This window comes from Poromitra crassiceps (genome assembly GCF_964638095.1).
Source record: "Poromitra crassiceps genome assembly, chromosome: 5".
NCBI lineage: Eukaryota > Metazoa > Chordata > Actinopteri > Beryciformes > Melamphaidae > Poromitra > Poromitra crassiceps.
The window spans coordinates 4,694,266-4,719,220 of record NC_139642.1 but is presented as its reverse complement, the minus strand read 5'-3'; the positions used below and the strand labels follow the sequence as shown (position 1 = coordinate 4,719,220).

The 24,955-nt window shown below is 50.1% G+C and overlaps 1 protein-coding gene across 1 annotated transcript; it reads left to right on the top strand.

Moving 5' to 3' along the window:
• Positions 1-1,558: 1,558 nt before the first annotated feature.
• On the top strand, positions 1,559-24,618 carry LOC310776265 (small RNA 2'-O-methyltransferase-like; the record flags this gene model as incomplete). The annotated part of the gene is made up of 12 exons (XM_083636474.1): positions 1,559-1,621; positions 4,263-4,375; positions 4,471-4,605; positions 5,372-5,554; positions 5,913-6,094; positions 8,276-8,376; positions 8,472-8,564; positions 15,891-16,049; positions 19,227-19,230; positions 21,499-21,586; positions 22,235-22,350; positions 24,491-24,618. 12 exons carry the CDS (start codon positions 1,559-1,561, stop codon positions 24,616-24,618), a joined length of 1,365 nt encoding a protein of 454 aa, XP_083492600.1.
• Between the last annotated feature and the right edge of the window lie 337 nt (positions 24,619-24,955).

Here is a 24,955-nt window from a genome sequence, read left to right as displayed (position 1 = left end):
AATGTCCCTTTAATATGATTTTTAGCTGGGTCAGGGTCAAATCACTTTTTATCTCGAGCATGTCACGCAGTTTTAGGCCTGGGCTGATGGCTCTTATCACAGCCTCAATTACTTCTGACTCACCATGACCCTTGCGGAGCCCGTTCTCCATCTGGTGGATGAGGTTGGTGAATGAGAGCTTGTCACGCTGTCCTCCCTCACCGATTTGGCCACAGATGCGGAACTCCCTGCGTATGGTTACTTCTGGCACCTTGGTTGATGACAGGTTCTGGATGGGGTTTACTTTGGCATCAGAAATGTTCAATTTTTCACCAAGCATTTTTATTTCGTCATCTAAATCTTTGCGGGACTGCTGCAGCTCAAAGTATTTTTTCATCTCTGTTTGCTGGCGACGCTCCCGCTCATCTCCTCCCTCTGTCATCATGTCTTCCATGAAACTTATCAGTTCAGTAATGATCCGAATTGCTTCCTTCGGCTCTTCATCTTGTTCAATAACATCCAACTTATTTTCTGCAATTTTAATGAGTGCTCGTCGGCCCTTATTAGCAGCAGCCTCAACATCTTCAATGCATTTGAGATATTTACAGACCTCCACCATCCGGTCCTGGCTTAGTTGGCACAGCGTGGTGGTGGCGTGGTCTAGAACGGTCTCCAACTCCATCTTGAATTGAGTGCAGCTAATCACCGAATCACGCTTCTTTTCTCTCTTTTTTTTCAGGTTCGTCTCAGGAGAAAAGTCCTCTTTCTCCGTCGGGTGTCGGTAATGGCGGACGCACCCGCATGTAAAACTCTTCTCCTGGCTGGGCTCGCCAAATATGTTGCAGCCAGAGATTCGAGGCGGGCACTGGATTTGAGTTTCGTCCCAAGGGGGGTTTTATTACTTCAGTACTGGCAACAAAATTAACACAAACAGCGTCTATCCTTCCCCGTTACTCCTCTGCTGCTCGACCACTGCTGCTGCCTGTTGCTACAGCTAGCATTCTACTGTAGTGCATTATCAACCACAATATACTGAATGTTTGTTAGTGCCGTAACTAAATAAAATGTGGTCCCCCAAGGTAAATATAACATAACAATGAACATAAACATCTAAACATCTTCTTCATATCTGTCATCCTGTCACATCAACACATGATATTCTCATTTTATAATTCATTTTTCATCAGGCTAGTGAAGACATTTGACAAAAGGAAAACCTCTTTACTGAAATAATTTACAACTGAGCATGTAGCTCATTTGTCCTACATTGTAGGATTTGTTAAGCATTGTTAAAATCAGCTTTGTTTTCTTGAACAGATTAGCCAAGATGGCTGCCTGCTTCAAGAACAGCCAACATGGTAGAAGGTGAATATGACATATGTACCTCCAGCATGATTCCCAGACCATAATGTGAAAATGGTGAGAGAAACTTGGAGTGTGGTTGGTCTGAACAGCTGTTGAGAAAACAGAATATGTGACATCAGTGAAGGTAGTGTCCACCTCGTGTTAACCTTGACTCTAGTCTGTAGCCAGACTGACACTGGTTTGTCTGTTTAAAGGTACCTGGCTGTGATGGGACATGATGGTGACTGCAGGACACGTGCACGTTCAGGATGGTGCAGTGATCTATGCTCCAACTAAGGTATCTACCAAGTGATGTTTGACTGCATTTAATACATTTAATTGGGAATAGGGATGTACTGTACGATATGGACCCGATAAATGATCAGCATCCAGTTCTTGTAAACCATGCAGTCTCAACTATCAGGCAGCGAATAGTTCAATGTTTTCATGAGCAACAAGTTAATGTGACAAGCTTCAGTTCAACTAGTCACGGATGTTGCGTAGTCATTCATTATAAAGTGAGTTGACTTCAGTAAACTGGAATGGACTGGTGGCGAAGAGGGTTAGGTGCATGGGTTACTACGTTGGAACCTTTTGTATATGCTGATCGAAACCCGCAGGGAATCGTTTTTTTTGTTTTTATTTTTTTAGCAGTCATCGCTGCTATGAAAAGCTGTAATAATCGTAACACTCGCCTTGAAAGAGAATTTTAGTATTTTAATTTAATGTCATATTTTAACACCAGGAAGAGGGTAGGCGGGTTTCATTCCAAGCACAGTCACACCCACTGAGAGATTGTTTGGCAGACACGTTTGACTATCCTGTGTTTAGTTAAGTTTATTTATTTGTTGGACAGGCACAGTGGAGATTAAAAGATGGTAAAAAGCAAAGAAGAGTAGTTTTCATCCGCCGGAGACTTCAGCGTTTCATTGTGGAGTTGTGGTGAATCTGCGGACAGAAGTGCACAACAGCTGCTGCAGGAAGTAAATAACAATCACATGCATCCTGGAGACAGGTTAGTGGAGCGACCAGTTAGGCTGTCACACCGGAAGTGATACTGCCCGCCCCTGTGACATCATCGACAGGTCAAATGTCAAACAATAACATTACACCACAGACATATTATACATTTCGGCATATCTAATATTTCTAACACCATGCAGCACTTGTGTGGAGATGAAGATTATAACTTTTAGGACTGGTTTGTGGTTTGGCTGTTATACAGACACAGCCGATGATCAGTAAAAATGATGATTCATGAGAAAATGTAGCTATAAGAATTGATTAAAGTTGACTGTTATTGTGGGGGACCTGACACAACTTGCAGAGGGTCTATGGTCTCTACTGTATCTATCATAATATTCCAATGATTTCACAATATGGCACCTTACACGTCTTACACGTTTATAATAATAATAATTTACACACCAGCTAAGACACCAAGTGGGGCTGCTGAGACACTCACCTCATATATGGAGAGAGTGTGTGAGTGGCTCCACCAAAACAGGCTCACCCTGAACCAGAGAAAGACTGTCACCATGTGCCTTTCCATTAAAAACAACAGGAACAACTCAGAGTGACAATGCAGGGAGAAGAAATTGAGACGGTGAACGAATTTAAGTATCTAGGTATTGTGCTAGATTCCAATCTTAAATTTAACAAACATGTGAAAAAGATGACAAAGTCGGTTAAACGCAACCTAAGTTGCTTTAAAATAATCAGGCATCATATACCACTAAAAGCAGCACAGTTGTTTATGCATGCCATGGTCTTTTCTCATATGTCGTACTGTATTACTGTGTGGAGCCAAGCCTCCCAAACCATAATTTAACCAGTTGCAACCCTTTATAAGCAGACTCTAAAAATAATGGCAAAAAAACCCATGCGATGGCATCACTGCCGCATACTGAAACAATATAACCTGTTAAGCTTTGATAACTTTTTAAAATTCTCCAATCTTAAACTGGTTTTTAAATGTCTACATAATTTAGCACCTGAGCCCCTGAGCCGATCTGTCAGTTGACAAAGCAGCATCAGGGTTACCAGGGGCACGGCTAGTGGAAACTGCAAAATTGCATGCCGCAAAACCTCTTTTGGACAGTCCGCGTTCTCCATTAAGGGGTCTCAAATGTGGAACAGACTGCCGGAGGAAATAAAACTAAACCTAGAAATTAAGGGTTTTAATAAAAACGTCAAAGACTGGTTGAAGCTCCACCAGGTTTGTACACACTCTTAGGAGTGTGTACAATAAGCACACACTCTTAACTTAACTGAACATAATTTGAACTGTCTTAACTGTGATATTTGAATTGTTACTGTACTGAAATTTGACCTGAATTTTACGTTTAGTAGCCTATCTGATCTTTGATATGTGTCTTTTTATTGTATTTTGCTGTATTTTTGTGTATTATTATTTTTTATTTTACAGGAATGTCTGGTTACATCTAGGGACTGGCATTGCAAACTAGCCCTGGGCTATACATGCTTTGGTACAACACATCATAGGTTTATTGACATTTTTTGTTGTGAACACTATATGTACGTGTACCTGTCCCTATTCAAATAAACAAATAAATGAAAAAAAATGAAAATTACCTGTTAATGTATTACAATCGCCAGTTATTCTCCTATCAAGAAGGCCTGTGATGATGAAAATATTGCAAATTGGCTTTGACATGAGAGGGTTTGGGACCCCCTGAACTAGGTAACAAGACACACAGCCAAACGTTTTTTTTCTAGGATATGTAAGTTTCAACTTCAAACAACTTTATTGATCCCACAAGGGGCAATTGGTTTAGAGCAGCTTGTATACAAAACACAGAAACATACATCATACAAACAAACATACAAACACGTTGAAGCTACCATCTACTCATCATTCTATTGTTTTCACTCTAGTTTTCTTCACATCAGTCACATAGTGTTCTCCTTCACATTAGGTGGTGGACTTGGGGTGCAACGAGTGCACCCTCCTCAGGAGGCTGAAATTCCACCGGGAAATTGAACTGCTGGTCGGAGTGGACATCGACAGAGACGTGATGAGGAAAAACATGTAAGTTTAAATTAGTTCATTGACTTGAGATTTTAGTTTGTGACATGTGACACAATCACAACCTACAGAGATAGGATTGCTTTTATTTTTCCCAGGTATGAATTAGCCCCTATCTCAACTGACTATCTGCTGCCAAGTTTTGATCAACTGAGCATTGAGCTGTACCAGGGCTCAGTCACGCAGAGAGACGGCCGCCTTAGAGGATTCGATCTGGTGACCAGTATAGAACTGTAAGTCGCCACTTCCTCTGGGGTTGATCAGCGTCAGTCTAAATCTTTCACTTTGATTTCTGTCTTCTATTTCTTACTGTCTCTGTATGGCCAAATCCAAATGTCCAGACATCACTTCACTTGCAGACACGCAGACAAATCCACAATCCATCCAGTCCACAAGGGGTCGCTCAAGTGGACTTTCTGCAGACTTCCAAAGAGTCCGCTTCCAGACTTCACTGACTGAAATAGAATAGAATAGAATCAAATCTTGGCTATGGTATGTTGGCTATGGTATGTTTGCACATACAAGGAAATTGACTTGGTGTGGTTGGTGCACAAGTTACATCCATGGGAACAACAAACCGTATTAACAACCAAGTGTGGTAACCCAAAAATATGCAATTTAAAATGTGTACAAGTCCCACGAGAGGTAGCCCACAATTCATTGTAATACGGACGTCACGTCATTTTTCCGCTTGTAGAACAAACAAAAAACAAAAAACTGATTATGAATATGTAAAACAATTATTTAATTAAAACGTTACTAGAATCATGTAGGCCAGAAATAATATTCAACCACATTGGGCATTTTATTGTAGTCTATAGACGTGTGTCTATCAGTGGGTTATTATTATAGCCTTGCAGTCTCTCGCCCTCGCAGACTTGACGTGATGACATTGAACGTGTCACGGTACGTTGGACTGAAGTCCAGAGGGCAGATATATATTTTGGATTGGGCATGTGTCTTTGTTTCTCACTCTGTTTCCTGCCTGGCTCTCTGCAGCATAGAGCACCTCCATCTTGCTGATGTGGAGCGCTTCTCTGAGGTGCTGTTTGGCTACATGGCCCCAGCGGCGGTTATCGTCAGCACGCCAAACTGTGAGTTCAACCCCCTTCTTCCCGGCCTGACGGGCTTCAGGCACAGCGACCACAAGTTTGAGTGGACCAGAGCGGAGTTCCAATCCTGGTACGTCATTTTTAAGGATCCCAAAAACACCATAACACCGTTGAAAAAACATCAACTATTGGTATTTGTCTTAGTCCTGTGGATAACTGACTAAATGAAAACGACAGCCATTGAATGCAACAAGATCACATCCTTTCTCTGCGGGTTGTTGAAAGTCATTCTGGGAAATGTAGGAAAATAGTAGACGTAGACATATCAAAAGAACTTTCAAGGACCCGTGGGAAGTTAACCCTGAATAAACTACCTGAGTCTCTTGTAATTTTATCTGCAGTAATGTTTCAGGCCTCTTAAAACATGTCCCCTTTTCCAATAGTAAAGATTTGAACGGATTGTTTTCCTGTGTTCTGTCTGTCCTCAGGGCTGTGCGGGCATGTCTGCAGCATGGTTACGAGGCGCAGTTCACCGGTGTTGGCCTGGTGCCACCTGGCCAGCAGGAGAGGGTGGGCTTCTGCTCCCAGATCGCCGTGTTCCACAGGCTGAGCAGCAGAGACCACGCCCGCATGCTGCCCGCCGACCATCCACATGGCATCTTCTCATATTGTGCGGAATTTAATAAACTAAATCCAAATAGCCTATCATATCCCCCCGCATAGGGTACTTTGCTGTTCTGGATACACGGTGAAATCACTCAACCACTACTAATATTGCAATAATCAATAAACAACAAATTATCTTTTTGTCATTTATTTCACTACTCACACTCATACACATACATACACACACTAACTATACTTTGCACAGTCCTAAAGTTCCACTAAGACCGACCCGTGTTCCTCACAGGCTGTTTAGCCTTTAGCTGGCAAGCTAGGTGGTAGTAGTAGCAATACTGGTAGCAGTAGGTAATATACTGTATAAGAAGAAAAGAAAAAGAATAGACATGTTAAAACGATGTACACAAGATCAACTGTGAATCTTCTACAATTTGAGTGTATCAATGGCTTATTTACGCCAATGATGAAAGTTTTATCTAACAATAACGACTACTCACACAACGGACCATCCAGACACGGCAAAATGCTTTCACGGACTGAAAACCACAGACCCGCACATGCGCAGAGATCACCTAACGTTGCAACGCAGAGAAAACCCAATAACTTCCGGGTTATTTCCGGTAGTCCCCCGTAGTGTTATTATAGCAGACAAAACCGCCTATCCGTACCAAATTAACATACTTTTGAGTCCAGCAGTCGGCCCTAATGTTATCGACTATGACGAGCATAATTTACTTTAGCAGCAGCGTTGAAGGTGCGCCCATTTATCAACCGCAAACCGCAATTTTAACTACTGTAAACACAGTTTAGGCTAACGCTAGCGGCTAATTGCTAGCCGTCTGAACCGGAAGTCCTGAACGACTAGACAACGGTCAAATCTATTACTTTAAACACAGATCTGATTACACAGTTGACCTATGCTCACGTTATTAACACCAGAAATACTTAAGAAATTATACAAAATATACATCACTTTGTAATATATATATGAAATAAACGGTAAACAAATAAAATACCGACGTAGTTTTAACAAAGTGTGCCGGCTCTCTCCAACCACTAGATGGCACTTCAGTCTCACCTATGGTCTAATCTGGCATGTAAATCTACATTTGCACTGAGAAAACAGCAAAACCTGACACCTCCCACTTGGGCTATAGGTTTGGTAAACCGAAGAGACCACACAACACTTAGCAAAAGTTAATCACACGCAGATAATAAACATGTCCCCCAGATGTAGAACTCACTACACAAGGTGCTTGTGAATACATCAAATAGACAAACAATCCACTGCCATGAATAGAAACAAATCAAAACCCCCACAGTCCCATAGTCCGTTTCGGGTAATAACCAAAGACTCTAGATTACTTTTGGTCCTCAATCGGGATCAGGACCACAAGCCTTCGCACGTCCCGATGAAGGAAAGTAGACGGCCACGACACTCCGTCCTTCTTCACTTGGGACCAACTGATGGGCAGACTAGGACAGGTCCGTACCTTGACGTCCCTGACAATACCCTGGCTGTCTGGATACGTTTCCACCACACGACCCAGTCGGAAACGCCCCCTGAGGGCGTTTTGGTCCGCCACCCACACCAGGTCACCAACAGCGACGTTCCGGACTGGAACGTGCCACTTCTCCCGAATGAACAGGTGAGGACCTGCCAACTGGCTCCATCGCCCCCAGAACTTGTCCACCTCGAGCTGGACTGCCCGAAGCCGACAAAAGGGATAGGAGGGGTAGTTAAAACCCAGGACATCTCCCCTGGGCCCTACCCGCCCCATCAGCAACGAGTTAGGGGTGATAATGTCCACAGTTTCTTCTTGGACTTGTGCTCTGGCTCCAATCGGCCTTTCATTTGCAAGATTAGCAGCGAGGTAGAGCACAGTCTGGAACTCCAACGCAGACATATCTTCATTCTCTCCGACGCTGCTTAATGCCCTTTTTAGAACGCGGACAGCAGCTTCCGCCGCCCCGTTTCGATGTGGGGAATCTGCTGGACTGAATCCCCATGCCCAGTCAGTCCCAGCCACGGCTGCCTTTCTTTGAATGACCTCCTGGTCAATGTCGGCCAGAAACTTGTAGAGGTCTCCTAGCGCCGGCTTGGCCCCTACAAAATTTGTCCCTGAGTCGGACCACAGCTTTCGCGGATGACCCCTCAGTGCGGTGAATCGGTGATATGTCTGCAGAAACCCTTCTGTGGAAAGGTCAGTCACTAGGTCTGCGTGGACAGCTCGAGAGGCCATGCAGCTGAAGACAACGCCCCAGACCTTCCTTTTAGTGCGTCGCTTCACCACGTCCCTGACAGTGTATGGGCCGAATAAGTCCAACGCTGTATACTCAAAGGGCGCTGCAGGACTCGTTCGCTCAGTTGGCAGAGCGCCCATCACTTGAGTAGAGAACTTGGCCCTCCTCTTCCGGCAATGCAGGCACGAGTCAATGACTTTGTGAGCGACTCTCGACCCCTGCACCACCCAGGCCTTCTTCCTCATCCTCAGAAGAGTACCAGCCACACCCTCGTGGTTGGCGCGATGAGCCTCTTCACAAAGCAGCGTGCCGATCCGTTCACCATATGGAATTAGTGGGACGCCCCGGCTATCTTCACCTACGGACTGAACACGGCCGTAACACATCAACAGACCGGTCGCCTCGTCCCTTCTCACAACCAGTCTGTTCAGTGTTGTTGTAGGGAAAGACACTCCTTCTTGAGCAGCAAGGCATAAATCCAAGAGCGCAGCTTCACGCTCCTCAACAGACGGTACCGCCTCCCACTGTACTCGATTGCCGGGCCTGCTACGCCGCCAGATGTGAACTAACCTGCGGACATAGCTCACAGCTCCACAGAGTTTCGACAAAGAGTGGTGTCTCGCTAAATCCACTTGACTCACAAGAGCAGACCCCCACAGCTCCTTTGTTCCATCATCAGGTGCTTTCGTAGGCCCTGCAGCTACAGTGTTGACGACAGCTGACCCTCCATCATTGACCGGCGAAGACGTCCCAACACCGACTGGCGGCGATGTTGCATCACCAACCGGCGATGACGCCCGGAGCCTTGCCTGGGCTCTCGTCAGAACGGCAGTGAACGCCTTCCTTTGCATCGCGCTCACTAACTCTCTAGACCCAGCAGCGACGTCAGCAGCGGACTTCATGGGCCATTCTTCCGTTGGTTTGGCCAGAAACCCGGGTCCATTCTGCCAGAGGGAGACACCACTTAGTCGCTCAGGAGAACACCCCCTCGTGACCAGATCGGCTATATTCTCCGTCCCGGGAATCCACCACCAGTCAGTGGTAGGTCCAGCCTTTTGGATTTCTCCAATCCGGTTAGCAAAAAAGGTCTGGAAACCATAACTGTCCCTTTGGATAGCGCCCAGAACCGTCTGGCTATCGACAAAATGGAACCATCTCTCCACCTCCAGCCGACCATGTTTCAACATGAACATCTTCAGCCGGGCGGCAATAACAGCCCCGCAAATCTCTGCCTTCACGCAGTCGCCCTTCTGATCTAAAGGAGCTAACTTGGCCTTGGATTCGACCAGACGAGTTGCGACACCACTTGTAGTGTCCCAGCGCAAATAAAGCACTGCTCCATATGCTTCTGAACTACCGTCGGAGAAGGTTATTCCCCAGGGCTTACCCATCCAGCCGGACGGTGTAATGCTCCTGGGGAACGTGATGGTGCTCAGTCCGGTGTACTCCTCAAAAAGCTCGACTGCTTGCCCGCGAAGGTTGTCAGACAACGGCTGGTCCCATGTGTCTTTGGTCAAAGTCCCAGCTTCCTGAAACGCTCTTCTCACAAGAATGACGCCTTTCTGTTTCAGGGGCGTTGCTAGGCCGATGGGATCGTAAAGACTGGCCACCTGACTCAACAACATGCGGCGAGTCAGAGGATTCGGTGTCTTCTTCTTAACCTCCTCCAAAGTGAGGTCAGACTCTGTGCGCATTTTCCTCTTCCTGGTGGAGAAGTTGATTGCCACCATCAGGAAGAGTTTGTCTTCTGTGACATGATAGCCAACTCCTAGAGCTTTATTATCCTCCTCACGCATCTGGTTCGGCAAGACAATAGTCTCTGCTTTGGTGGATTCAGCTCCATCCCTCCCACTTTGACCAGATTTCACCCATGGCTTAAGGTGAAACCCTCCGGTTGCTAGTATAGCCTCAACCCCTGCCAGGATTTCTCCTAGTTTCTTGGGATCGTTGTGGGAAATCAGGATGTCATCGACATAAGAGCAGTCCACAATAGCGCTTCTTTCATCCACCATGTCAACGAACCGGGGCAAGCTGGCTGTCTCCCGCATGGCCAACTGCGCGATACAACCGGCTGGCTTGTCTCCCATATTTACTCGCACCACTGCATACTCCCCGATCTCGTCGTCCGGCGAGTCTCTCCACAGGAACCTGTGCAGGTGCACTTCCTGCTCTTCTAACCAGACGGAGTTATACATTTTTGATATGTCTCCGATGGCAGCATACTCCCCCTCCCGGAAGCGCAGCAGCACTGCACGGATGGGGTTCAGAACATCCGGTCCTTTGAGCAGGATGCCGTTCATGCTCACCCCCCGGTACTCCTGACTGCTGTCCCAAACAATCCTCACTGGCGTGGAACTGGAATGTGGGTTGGGCGCCATAAGGTGGTTAACATACCAAACAGCCCCGCTCCAACTGTCCATCTCAGTCTTTGATAGCTTGACTGCAGCCCCTCTCTTGAGCATGTCGTGCATCTGAAACGCATATGCCCTTTGCCACATAGGGTCCCGTCCAAGACGCATCTCAGACTTAAGGAATGTGGCCTCTACAGCCTTGCGATTGTTTGGCAGGCTAGTAGGGTCTTCTTTCCACGGGTAGCTCGCATCCCAGTGAGGCTTGTCGCTGTGCGCATCGCTGGTCTTGAAGGTCAGGCCTTTCTTGATTATTTCAAGTTCTCTCTCATCTGAAAGAGACATTTCTTTACCGCCAGGCGCACATTTCCCACATCTGCAACCTCCACAAATGGGATCACAAGGAGCCCCGATGCTGTCCCAATGAAGCCATTTCAAGATGTCAGCGTTACAGGAAGCCGCTGTCTTGACCTCCACGTTGCCCTGCCCGGATCGGCCTTGAATAATGTCAATTTTCACAGCCTCACTCCTCATGGACAAAGCGAAGTGAGTCAACGCTGGCCTCGCTGTCATTTCACTGCTCTCTGACAGCTCAGGATGCACTCCACTCACAATCTTCCCAAGAGGTCCGTCCCACAGCACTAAGTCACCACACCGCCTCATGCGTTGAGGGGCGAGACGACCCTCTCGGGCGCTGATGAGCAGTTCGATTTTGTTAGGGCGCCTCAACTCCCCCGGCTCAACACCCGGGAAAATCTTAGCCAACCGGGGTCAACGACACAGTCAATTCTGGCAATCTCTTCCAGGCCATAGCAGGTTATTTCGTGACTTTGAGGAAGAGGGTCACCATCCTTTCTCACTTTCAGGCACACACGATACTTGCTTGTCTCCACCTTGACTTCCATCCCACCAACGCCATGCACAACTAGTGCGACGGGCTCCCCTTTCAGTTCCAGCCGCTTTGCTGCTTCGTGGGTTATGTAATTCGTGTCAGAGGCGAGATCAATTAGTGCGCCCATCCAGTCCCCACGCCTGGTTGTGGCCTCAACCAGCATCATGAGAGCTGGTAGCTCTGCCGACTCTTCCATGCCTGCACACACCGTGGAGGATATCTTGTTTGTACAAGCTTCACGAACACCAGCTAGTTGCTCTTCAGAGAGGCCTAGCTTAGCAAACTTAGCCTCCATCTGTGCCGTGGGACCAATATGCTCTCTTTTTACTTCCTCCTTAGCCCCCCATTTAGCACCATTCCCACTGGGTTTGTCCTTTACTGCAGTGTCTTTAGGGGTTTTAAGGCACAATAAGTAATGGTGATCCACTACCGCTTCGCCCTTTTTGCATTCAAAATTCTTGCACAAAAAGTTCCTTTTGCAAGGTCCATCGTGAGGATTCAGGCACTTAAAGCATCCCTTTATCTTCTTTACCTGAGCCCTCCTCTCAGAAGCACTGGCCTTTCTGAAAGTGCTACATCGATAGAGCTGCCCTGCATGTCCAGTTTCGCTGCATACTTCACAAGAGCCTTGCGACGGGTTGCTCTTCTCACCGCTTACTGTTGCTCTTGTAGATGCACGCCTATCCTGCGCTTTGCTTCCTGGCTGCTCATTCGGCCTGTTGCGGTACTGTGAGTCGTTCATTCTGCTAGAGCCAGCCCGCCTGGTCTGAAGCTGCTCAGCCTCCATCAATACAGTAGTCTGGTCTCTAAGAAATTCCAACAGTCTGTTAAACCGATTTCGTGCGGTCACCCCATTCCTTGGGTCGCAGCGAAATAGCAGCCACCGTTGCTGCATCTCGTACGGTAGCTTACTTTCAAGTGCGTGGACCACCAACTGATTGTTTATTGCGTCTTCACTCTGCAAGTCAGTGAGGTCAATTACAGCTCTCTCCACTGCTTGGATAAGCTGCAATGTCTCTCTTGGTTGGTTACCACGTACAGCTGGCAACTCTTGCAGTTCCATTATAATGTCATTGACAATTTGTGAAACGTTACCGTACCGATTTTCTAACGCTCGGAAAACATCCGCTGCATCACGACAATAATGCAGTCTCAGTTCGTCTTTCACTGCTTTATCCAGACTATCTAGCAAGTGAAATAGCATTAGCTTGAGTGAGCCCGATGGCTCTGCCATAGCTTGTAACTCAAGCCAATTCTCTTTCCAGCGGAAATACGTTCTCCTATCTCCACTGAATCTTGGGAGGCTCAGGGGCGCTAGAGCTAGTCGTGGCACCACCGCAGCATGCGCAGCATGCGTCACGTCCCTCTTTGCTGCAGCCTCACCGCCGCTGTCATCTAGCGCGCGTAAACGAGCTCTTTGACCTGCATTCATCTCCTCCAGCGTCGGTATCGGTGGACGACCCGTAGACACACATGCCCCGCTGTCCACTGTGTTACTGGTCTGGAGAATCCTCTCACCTGACCCCTCTCCGATGACAGGTGTTTTGCTTGGGCTGGTAGTAGAGGTTCTGTCCTCGTCGTCCTCTGTGTCACATACACGGCGACGTAATTTTCTGATGACCTCTTTTACCTCACGGTCTTTGTCTTTGTAGCACCCTCGCAGCACATTACCTTCGCTCTTGGGGACAAAGGGGGCCCACTTTTCCACTAGCCCCTCAATTTCTGTTATAGCAAAGTCCAAAGCCCCACACACCTCTTCATATTGATGAGACGTTACGTCGCTATTTGCAAAGTCTTTGGCTTTATCAAATTCTCCTGTTAGTCTGACTTTTGCATTTTCAAAATGGTCAGAAACATTGTCCTTCCATACCAAATCTTGCAGTTTCTGCATAGCATCTCTGTATTTTGTGCGACAGCTCGCCCATTTGGTATTAACATCACCCACCTCTTTGGTATCTAATTCTTCTCCATCTTCTAAAGCTGCTGTGTAATCCTCCGTAATTCCCCATAAAGTGTCATAAGCAGACTTAAGTGCTCTCTGTTCACTTATTAGCTCATCACCAGTGAATAAATCAATGCTATCAATTATCTTGTTGAGTCTCTTTGTGAACTCTCGTTGCGCACTTGTGCGGTTTCTCTTCAAGTCCTCTATTGTTGGGGCCATGATGAAAAGTTTGTGATGCCTTCAATATGGGGAAAATGGCCGCTTCACTGGAGGCCGGTTTACGTTTAGCTTAGCATAAGGGGTCGCTCTTCAATAGCAGGTATGCACACAGTTCTTTGTTAGCTTTAGCTTGTGATGGTGAAACTTATGAGCACACAGTTCAGGCACAGACACAGACAACTTGTGAAGAGGTTAATTATGACCATGCACGTCTTGTGGTGGGGCTTTGTTGAGGGTGGTGTGGCTTTGTTGATGGAGCTTTGACGATGGGTTGCTTGCTTCAAGCTGTGGAGCTGGTCGCTTTTCCGAAGTCGGCCCTCCACGATGACCCGGCGTCGACCTGGCCTTGCTTCACCCTGGTCAGCACACGATCCACGGGTCTGACCACGACGCACGGGTCGGTCTTTTATAACTATTGTGGCTTCACCGGGCCACTACTGTTATATTACTGTGCGGAATTTAATAAACTAAATCCAAATAGCCTATCATATCCCCCCGCATAGGGTACTTTGCTGTTCTGGATACACGGTGAAATCACTCAACCACTACTAATATTGCAATAATCAATAAACAACAAATTATCTTTTTGTCATTTATTTCACTACTCACACTCATACACATACATACACACACTAACTATACTTTGCACAGTCCTAAAGTTCCACTAAGACCGACCCGTGTTCCTCACAGGCTGTTTAGCCTTTAGCTGGCAAGCTAGGTGGTAGTAGTAGCAATACTGGTAGCAGTAGGTAATATACTGTATAAGAAGAAAAGAAAAAGAATAGACATGTTAAAACGATGTACACAAGATCAACTGTGAATCTTCTACAATTTGAGTGTATCAATGGCTTATTTACGCCAATGATGAAAGTTTTATCTAACAATAACGACTACTCACACAACGGACCATCCAGACACGGCAAAATGCTTTCACGGACTGAAAACCACAGACCCGCACATGCGCAGAGATCACCTAACGTTGCAACGCAGAGAAAACCCAATAACTTCCGGGTTATTTCCGGTAGTCCCCCGTAGTGTTATTATAGCAGACAAAACCGCCTATCCGTACCAAATTAACATACTTTTGAGTCCAGCAGTCGGCCCTAATGTTATCGACTATGACGAGCATAATTTACTTTAGCAGCAGCGTTGAAGGTGCGCCCATTTATCAACCGCAAACCGCAATTTTAACTACTGTAAACACAGTTTAGGCTAACGCTAGCGGCTAATTGCTAGCCGTCTGAACCGGAAGTCCTGAACGACTAGACAACGGTCAAATCTATTACTTTAAACACAGATCTGATTACACAGTTGACCTATGCTCACGTTATTAACACCAGAAATACTTAAGAAATTATACAAAATATACATCACTTTGTAATATATATATGAAATAAACGGTAAACAAATAAAATACCGACGTAGTTTTAACAAAGTGTGCCGGCTCTCTCCAACCACTAGATGGCACTTCAGTCTCACCTATGGTCTAATCTGGCATGTAAATCTACATTTGCACTGAGAAAACAGCAAAACCTGACACATATACTCTGGTGAGTGATGATCCACATGGCATCTTCTCATATACTCTGGTGAGTGATGATCCACATGGCATCTTCTCATATACTCTGGTGAGTGATGATCCACATGGCATCTTCTCATATACTCTGGTGAGTGATGATCCACATGGCACATCTTCACAGGGCAGGTTCGCGGCACCGTGTTACCTCAGACTTGGCCGGGCGTCCATACAGGCATGATTGGCTGTGTCTGCGGGTGGGAAGCCGGATTAGGGGTATGTGTCCTGGTCGCTGCACTAGTGCCTCCTCTGGTTGCTCAGGGCGCCTGTTCGGGGTTGAAGGGAACTGGTGGGAATAGCGTGATCCTCCCATGTGCTACGTCCTGCCGGTGAAGCTCCCCGCTGTCATGTGAAACGAAGCGGCTGGCAACTGTGTGTCGGAGGAAGCATGGTGTTAGTCTATGGATCTCCCCAGATCGGCAGAGGGGGGAGCAGGGGGAAATTGGCCAAGTACAATTGGGGAGAAAAATTGATAAAAAAAAACTGTCAGCACCTGGCCAAGTCATCACTGAGTCATTCACCAACCCAATCAAGCCCCCTTATTCTCCATTTTAATGAGTAAATATGTCTCAGAGATCAGTGACAGGTTTCTGATATATTTTCAATCTGTTTCCACATTAGCTGTACAGTGTAACCTACCCCAGTCTGCATGACAACAACATCCTTCGGAGGGTGCTGATGAGCGAGGTGCTGTACTGGGCTGAGCAGCTGAAGAGGGGCTGGAGGAGAGGAGCGGTGAGGGGGAGGAGACCTCTGCACTCTGTCACACCCAGAGAGGAGGTGAGGGGGAGGAGACCTCTGCACTCTGTCACACCCAGAGAGGAGGTGAGGGGGAGGAGACCTCTGCACTCTGTCACACCCAGAGAGGAGGTGAGGGGGAGGAGACCTCTGCACTCTGTCACACCCAGAGAGGAGGTTAGGGGGAGGAGACCTCTGCACTCTGTCACACCCAGAGAGGAGGTGAGGGGGAGGAGACCTCTGCACTCTGTCACACCCAGAGAGGAGGTTAGGGGGAGGAGACCTCTGCACTCTGTCACACCCAGAGAGGTGAGGGGGAGGAGACCTCTGCACTCTGTCACACCCAGAGAGGAGGTGAGGGGGAGGAGACCTCTGCACTCTGTCACACCCAGAGAGGTGAGGGGGAGGAGACCTCTGCACTCTGTCACACCCAGAGAGGAGGTGAGGGGGAGGAGACCTCTGCACTCTGTCACACCCAGAGAGGAGGTGAGGGGGAGGAGACCTCTGCACTCTGTCACACTCACAGAGGGGGAGGAGACCTCTGCACTCTGTCACACCCAGAGAGGAGGTGAGGGGGAGGAGACCTCTGCACTCTGTCACACCCAGAGAGGAGGTGAGGGGGAGGAGACCTCTGCACTCTGTCACACCCAGAGAGGAGGTGAGGGGGAGGAGACCTCTGCACTCTGTCACACCCAGAGAGGAGGTGAGGGGGAGGAGACCTCTGCACTCTGTCACACCCAGAGAGGAGGTGAGGGGGAGGAGACCTCTGCACTCTGTCACACTCACAGAGGGGGAGGAGACCTCTGCACTCTGTCACACCCAGAGAGGTGAGGGGGAGGAGACCTCTGCACTCTGTCACACCCAGAGAGGAGGTGAGGGGGAGGAGACATCTGCACTCTGTCACACCTAGAGAGGAGGTGAGGGGGAGGAGACCTCTGCACTCTGTCACACCCAGAGAGGAGGTGAGGGGGGGGAGACCTCTGCACTCTGTCACACCCAGAGAGGAGGTGAGGGGGAGGAGACCTCTGCACTCTGTCACACCCAGAGAGGAGGTGAGGGGGAGGAGACCTCTGCACTCTGTCACACTCACAGAGGGGGAGGAGACCTCTGCACTCTGTCACACCCAGAGAGGTGAGGGGGAGGAGACCTCTGCACTCTGTCACACCCAGAGAGGAGGTGAGGGGGAGGAGACATCTGCACTCTGTCACACCCAGAGAGGAGGTGAGGGGGAGGAGACCTCTGCACTCTGTCACACCCAGAGAGGAGGTGAGGGGGGGGGGAGACCTCTGCACTCTGTCACACCCAGAGAGGAGGTGAGGGGGAGGAGACCTCTGCACTCTGTCACACCCAGAGAGGAGGTGAGGGAGGGGAGACCTCTGCACTCTGTCACACCCAGAGAGGAGGTGAGGGGGAGGAGACCTCTGCACTCTGTCACACTCACAGAGGGGGAGGAGACCTCTGCACTCTGTCACACCCAGAGAGGAGAGGAGGGGGAGGAGACCTCTGCACTCTGTCACACCCAGAGAGGAGGTGAGGGGGAGGAGACCTCTGCACTCTGTCACACCCAGAGAGGAGGTGAGGGGAAGGAGACCTCTGCACTCTGTCACACCCAGAGAGGAGGTGAGGGGGGGGAGACCTCTGCACTCTGTCACACCCAGAGAGGAGGTGAGGGGGAGGAGACCTCTGCACTCTGTCACACCCAGAGAGGTGAGGGGGAGGAGACCTCTGCACTCTGTCACACCCAGAGAGGAGGTGAGGGGGAGGAGACCTCTGCACTCTGTCACACCCAGAGAGGTGAGGGGGAGGAGACCTCTGCACTCTGTCACACCCAGAGAGGAGGTGAGGGGGAGGAGACCTCTGCACTCTGTCACACTCACAGAGGGGGAGGAGACCTCTGCACTCTGTCACACCCAGAGAGGAGGTGAGGGGGAGGAGACCTCTATACTCTGTCACACCCAGAGAGGAGGTGAGGGGGAGGAGACATCTGCACTCTGTCACACTCACAGAAGGGGAGGAGACCTCTGCACTCTGTCACACCCAGAGAGGAGGTGAGGAGGAGGAGACCTCTGCACTCTGTCACACCCAGAGAGGAGGTGAGGGGGAGGAGACCTCTGCACTCTGTCACACCCAGAGAGGAGGTGAGGGGGAGGAGACCTCTGCACTCTGTCACACCCAGAGAGGAGGTGAGGGGGAGGAGACCTCTGCACTCTGTCACACCCAGAGAGGAGGTGAGGGGGAGGAGACCTCTGCACTCTGTCACACTCACAGAGGGGGAGGAGACCTCTGCACTCTGTCACACCCAGAGAGGTGAGGGGGACCTCTGCACTCTGTCACACCCAGAGAGGAGGTGAGGGGGAGGAGACATCTGCACTCTGTCACACCCAGAGAGGAGGTGAGGGGGAGGAGACCTCTGCACTCTGTCACACCCAGAGAGGAGGTGAGGGGGGGAGACCTCTGCACTCTGTCACACCCAGAGAGGAGGTGAGGGGGAGGAGACCTCTGCACTCTGTCACACCCAGAGAGGAGGTGAGGGGGGGGAGACCTCTGCACTCTGTCACACCCAGAGAGGAGGTGAGGGGGAGGAGACCTCTGCACTCTGTCACACCCAGAGAGGAGGTGAGGGGGAGGAGACCTCTGCACTCACTCTGTCACACCCAGAGAGGAGGTGAGGGGGAGGAGACCTCTGCACTCTGTCACACTCACAGAGGGGGAGGAGACCTCTGCACTCTGTCACACCCAGAGAGGAGAGGAGGGGGAGGAGACCTCTGCACTCTGTCACACCCAGAGAGGAGGTGAGGGGGAGGAGACCTCTGCACCCTGTCACACCCAGAGAGGAGGTGAGGGGGGGGAGACCTCTGCACTCTGTCACACTCACAGAGGGGGAGGAGACCTCTGCACTCTGTCACACCCAGAGAGGAGGTGAGGGGGAGGAGACCTCTGCACTCTGTCACACCCAGAGAGGAGGTGAGGGGGAGGAGACCTCTGCACTCTGTCACACCCAGAGAGGAGGTGAGGGGGAGGAGACCTCTGCACTCTGTCACACCCAGAGAGGAGGTGAGGGGGAGGAGACCTCTGCACTCTGTCACACCCAGAGAGGAGGTGAGGGGGAGGAGACCTCTGCACTCTGTCACACCCAGAGAGGAGGTGAGGGGGAGGAGACCTCTGCACTCTGTCACACTCACAGAGGGGAAGGAGACCTCTGCACTCTGTCACACCCAGAGAGGTGAGGGGGACCTCTGCACTCTGTCACACCCAGAGAGGAGGTGAGGGGGAGGAGACATCTGCACTCTGTCACACCCAGAGAGGAGGTGAGGGGGAGGAGACCTCTGCACTCTGTCACACCCAGAGAGGAGGTGAGGGGGGGGAGACCTCTGCACTCTGTCACACCCAGAGAGGAGGTGAGGGGGAGGAGACCTCTGCACTCTGTCACACCCAGAGAGGAGGTGAGGGGGGGGAGACCTCTGCACTCTGTCACACCCAGAGAGGAGGTGAGGGGGAGGAGACCTCTGCACTCTGTCACACCCAGAGAGGAGGTGAGGGGGAGGAGACCTCTGCACTCTGTCACACCCAGAGAGGAGGTGAGGGGGAGGAGACCTCTGCACTCTGTCACACTCACAGAGGGGGAGGAGACCTCTGCACTCTGTCACACCCAGAGAGGAGAGGAGGGGGAGGAGACCTCTGCACTCTGTCACACCCAGGGAGGAGGTGAGGGGGAGGAGACCTCTGCACCCTGTCACACCCAGAGAGGAGGTGAGGGGGGGGAGACCTCTGCACTCTGTCACACCCAGAGAGGAGGTGAGGGGGGGGAGACCTCTGCACTCTGTCACACCCAGAGAGGAGGTGAGGGGGGGGAGACCTCTGCACTCTGTCACACCCAGAGAGGAGAGGAGGGGGAGGAGACATCTGCACTCTGTCACACCCAGAGAGGAGGTGAGGGGGAGGAGACCTCTGCACTCTGTCACACCCAGAGAGGAGGTGAGGGGGAGGAGACCTCTGCACTCTGTCACACTCACAGAGGGGGAGGAGACCTCTGCACTCTGTCACACCCAGAGAGGAGGTGAGGGGGAGGAGACCTCTGCACTCTGTCACACCCAGAGAGGAGGTGAGGGGGAGGAGACCTCTGCATTCTGTCACACCCAGAGAGGAGGTGAGGGGGAGGAGACCTCTGCACTCTGTCACACTCACAGAGGGGGAGGAGACCTCTGCACTCTGTCACACCCAGAGAGGAGGTGAGGGGGAGGAGACCTCTGCACTCTGTCACACCCAGAGAGGAGGTGAGGGGGAGGAGACCTCTGCACTCTGTCACACCCAGAGAGGAGGTGAGGGAGAGGAGACCTCTGCACTCTGTCACACTCACAGAGGGGGAGGAGGGGAACGATCTGGGTGTCTGGGTAGTGTAGAGGTAAAAGCACTCACCTACCACCACCGGAGACCGTGCCAGTTCCTGGCAGTGGTACTTCCGGCTTGGTCAAAAGTTCCTACAGACACATTTGCCCGTGTCTGTGGGTGGGAAGCCAGTGGGGTAGGAGTCCTGGTCTCCGCACTAGCGCCTCCTCTCGTCTGTCAGGGCGCCTGTTCGGAGGGAGGGGAACCGGGGGGTATTGCGTGATCCCCCATGCGCTATGTCCGGCCGATGAAGCTCCCGGCAGTCAGGTGAAAAGAAGTGGCCGGTGACTGCACTCGTATCGGAGGAAGCATGTGCTAGTCTATAAAGGGCTCATTATACTCAAGCTAGGCTCCGCGAGGCGGAGCTCACGCTGGGGCAGATGCTTTTATACTCAGAAGTGATCAGCCAAGCGATCAGCATGTATTGTACAATGGTAATAGTGAGAACAGCCCGTGAAAAGTCGCAATGAAACGCTATTATGTGCAGTACTGAGTGCGCTTTCACTCTCAACCGACCGTATATCAGCACATGAATGAATCACCAAACTTGTTTTTACTGAATAGCCGTTTCAGTTCTCAGCCCTGATAGCCTACTCTGTGCTGCTTTTAATCTCTCTCAACCATGCTCTCAACACAACACATTTACTTGTTGAAATGACTAAAAATGAACAGTTGCTAATCAAAGTTTAGCCTATCACATGGGTCAAGAAATGTGGTGAAAACACAGCTCAGTGTTCAGGGCTCAGTGGCTCAAGCGTCCATGTTTGGAGAGAAGCCGTGCTGCTAGAAAAATCTTCAGGTACGCGATGGGCGGCCTACAGGGGTCACGCCCAAAACATGACGTCATTTGACGCTCGTGCCCCTCGCTCCTCCCCCGTGCCCTTTGCGGCATGGCGAGTATAAAACAAGATAGCAGATCTCTAGATCAGCAGAGGGGGTGGAGCTACGACCGGGACAACAGGGGAAATTGGCCTGGTCTTGTAGTATTGATGTGACCACTGCGCTGCATACTTGCAGTCATTCAAATTCCTCACCTGTAATAATCTAATGACTTGCTGTGGTTATTAAAGTGAATCGTGAAAATGTTGAATCTGACCTTCAACAGGTGCTTCAGAGTGTGAGGAGGACGAGGAGCAGGACGAGGCGTTTGGGACAGACTGCGCGGGACAGCAGGACTCCTACAGACGGGGCCGGTGGGTTTCTAGCCTGGGAAAACCATCCTGATCATGTGACCTCACGTTCTGTTACGCTCCATGGATCAGTCTGGGCTTTGACCCGCCCCCCCGGTGTTTTCCAGAAATTACAACGTGACCGGGCCAATCAGGGACAGCGCTGGAAAAAGAGTGCCGTCTCCGAAGCAACGAGCAGTAACGTTAACGTTAGTCGAGTAAACGCAGCCGTAAGTGCAGTTACTGTAGAAATAGACTCAATAACAACAATTAAACAAGAAGAGTTATGCACCAGCAGAGTTCCTTGGCAGAAAAGACGTTTTCACCATCCTTCCCACTGGATTTGGATTTGGCTGGATCCGACGCTGATTGGCTGAAGGAGTTGTCCATCATGTCAAGTACTCCCGCCCACTAAAATCAATGTGCGCGGCTGGAAGTCCAGACTGATAGGTAGAGCGAAACAGAATGTGAGGTCACATGATCAGGATGGTTTACCAGGCTAGTGTGTGGGATGAAACCATAACTGATAGTTCAGATTGTCATATATATGACCCCCCCCCCCCGGGTGTGTGTGTGTGTGTGTGTGTGTGTGTGTGTGTGTGTGTGTGTGTGTGTGTGTGTGTGTGTGTGTGTGTGTGTGTCCCTGGCCAAACTGTGGGCCTGCTGTCCCAGGGTCCAGGCCATGAGCGGGAGTGTCAGTGGCCTCAGGTGCTTCCTGCTGGAGGAGCCCTCTGTTAAGCTGATCCAGGACGGCTCCGCTGTGCTGCTGGATGACCAGGAACAAGAAGGTATTGTTTCCAGTGTTCCATATCAGTTTCATTGACTCCACAGTCTAAAACAGGGGTGGGCAATTATTTTTCCCGGGGGGCCACATGAGAAACCCAGATTGTTGCGGTGGCCGAAGAAATATAGTCATGTTGTAACCTCTAATTCACTAACTATGACCAAGCCACAAATAATTGATAGTTTGTTAGGGAGAATGGGGATGAAGGGATGGGGGAAGGGATGGGGGGAGGGGGTGATGGGATGAGGGGATGGGATGAGGGATGAAGGGATGAGGGATGAAGGGATGAAGGATAAGGGGGTGAGGGATGAGGGAAGGGATGGGGGGAGGGGGTGATGGGATGAGGGGATGGGATGAGGGATGAAGGGATGAGGGGATGAGGGATGAAGGGATGAGGAGGTGAGCGGATGAGGAATGAATGGATGACTTGGAGGAAGTATGAGTAGATGTCTCGAGGAACCAGGGAGTGAGACTCTGGATGGGGGAACTGCCTCGGCGATGGAATCTTCATGGTCTTGATGGCTCCATCTTATCCCTGGTGGTTCCTAGGCTGAGATAGAAGATTAAGGGGTTGGGTGGGAGGGATGAGTTTGGTCTTGAGACGAGAGAAAGGATCTTGGTTTGGGGCGTATATATAGGTGGAGCGAATGATTGAATCCGGGCGGAGCAAGGGATTGCCTGATTGAATGATTGACTGAGTGGTTAGTTGTGGCATGGCCTTGTTCCCGAACTTTAGTTATAATGTTATTATAACTTCATTTCACTAACTATGACCAAGCCACAAATAATTGATAGTTTGTTAGGGAGAATGGGGATGAAGGGATGGGGGAAGGGATGGGGGGAGGGGGTGATGGGATGAGGGGATGGGATGAGGGATGAAGGGATGAGGGGATGAGGGATGAAGGGATGAGGGATAAGGGGGTGAGGGATGAGGGAAGGGATGGGGGGAGGGGGTGATGGGATGAGGGATGAAGGGATGAGGGATGAAGGGATGAGGGGATGAGGGATGAAGGGATGAAGGGATGAGGAGGTGAGCGGATGAGGAATGAATGGATGACTTGGAGGAAGTATGAGTAGATGTCTCGAGGAACCAGGGAGTGAGACTCTGGATGGGGGAACTGCCTCGGCGATGGAATCTTCATGGTCTTGATGGCTCCATCTTATCCCCAAAAGAACTTCATTGGCTGAGATGAGCATGGGCATTACGGACGTCACTGAGGTTGCTATGGATGTAGCTGTGGTAGGCTTGGGATGACCAACGGCCGAGGACTTTGATGGTGTGATCAGGGATACCTTGCCTGGAGGCTGAAGATGCAGCTCCGATGCGGAAAGAGTGGCCAGAATATAATTCAGGCGATATTCCTGATTTTGAGAGGACTTACAGGAAGATGGGATGTGAGGTTCCGAGTCGATCGGATTTTGAGTTTGTAGATGATGTCGGAAGTATGAATTGTAAGGTCGGAAAGACTTGCATGTCGAGGTGGATTGGAGATGGACGTGGTTGAGTTGAATTCTGAACGTCTGAAGAAACGTGGATCTGAGGGTTGCGTTGGAGACGGGGATGAGTACCCTGTGCGGAGGGTGTTGATGTTAAGTGTTGAAGTTAATCGTGGCTCTGCCTTTCGGCATGCTGATGAGGGAAAGAGAGATGGCAGGACGTAGGCGCCAGTGAGTAGTTGACAGAGGAATTGATGCTATTGAAGTAGATGTGGATCACGAAAGTTCTGATGTGAAGAGAGGAATGGGCGTAGGTGATGAAGTTCAGATGGTGAAGACGTCCGATAAAGGAAACGATAAGTTGTAACGTGTGAGGAAGGACTTGAAGCAAGTCCATCCTGTGGGGTATGATGACGATGTTCTGGGAGCTAGGTTGTTGAGGATGGCTTGTCAGGATGCTGAGGTCAGGTGCTGCAGCTGCGGGTTTTAGTTGAAGATGGGGGCTAAATTGGAACTGGAATTAGTCGGAGACTGAAGTAGAGTTTGAATTTCTGGAATGAGACACTGGTCGGAGAATCAGTGATGGAGTTTTGTAACTGGAAATGTGAGCGGTACGGATGATGAATTGATGCTGGGCTGAGATCGGGATAAGGTAATGTGTGATTTGCAAGATGATGATGTTGACTACTGCTGTGTTGTCTATGTAGATGACCACTTGTGCCCCCAAAGAAGTGCTGCAATCAAGATGGGATCCAACTTGTGGATAGCGGCTGAGGGGGAGAGTAGAGCGAACTCAGGTGGCCAGTCGGATGCGCTCCACCTCCCTCCGTGGTAGCCGGCGAATCCGATGTATGGTTTTGCATCGGTGAACAGCTGGATGTCCAGGTTGGTTGAGATCATCGTAGAAAACAATATGCCGTTCCAGGAGGGGCAGTATTGCTATTGCCATGTCTCCGTTTTACAAGCGTTGTCTATGGCAAATTGGCAATGTGGTCAGATGTCGTCGTGGATGAAGATCGCATCCTGGGAGGGAGCCCGCTGGGCTCGGTGTCCCAGGATAACGGACGATCTCCATCCACCCCCAGCGAGCTTCAACACAGCAGCAGATGGCTCGTCAGATGTCGTCGTGGATGAAGATCGCATCCTGGGAGGGAGCCCGCTGGGCTCGGTGT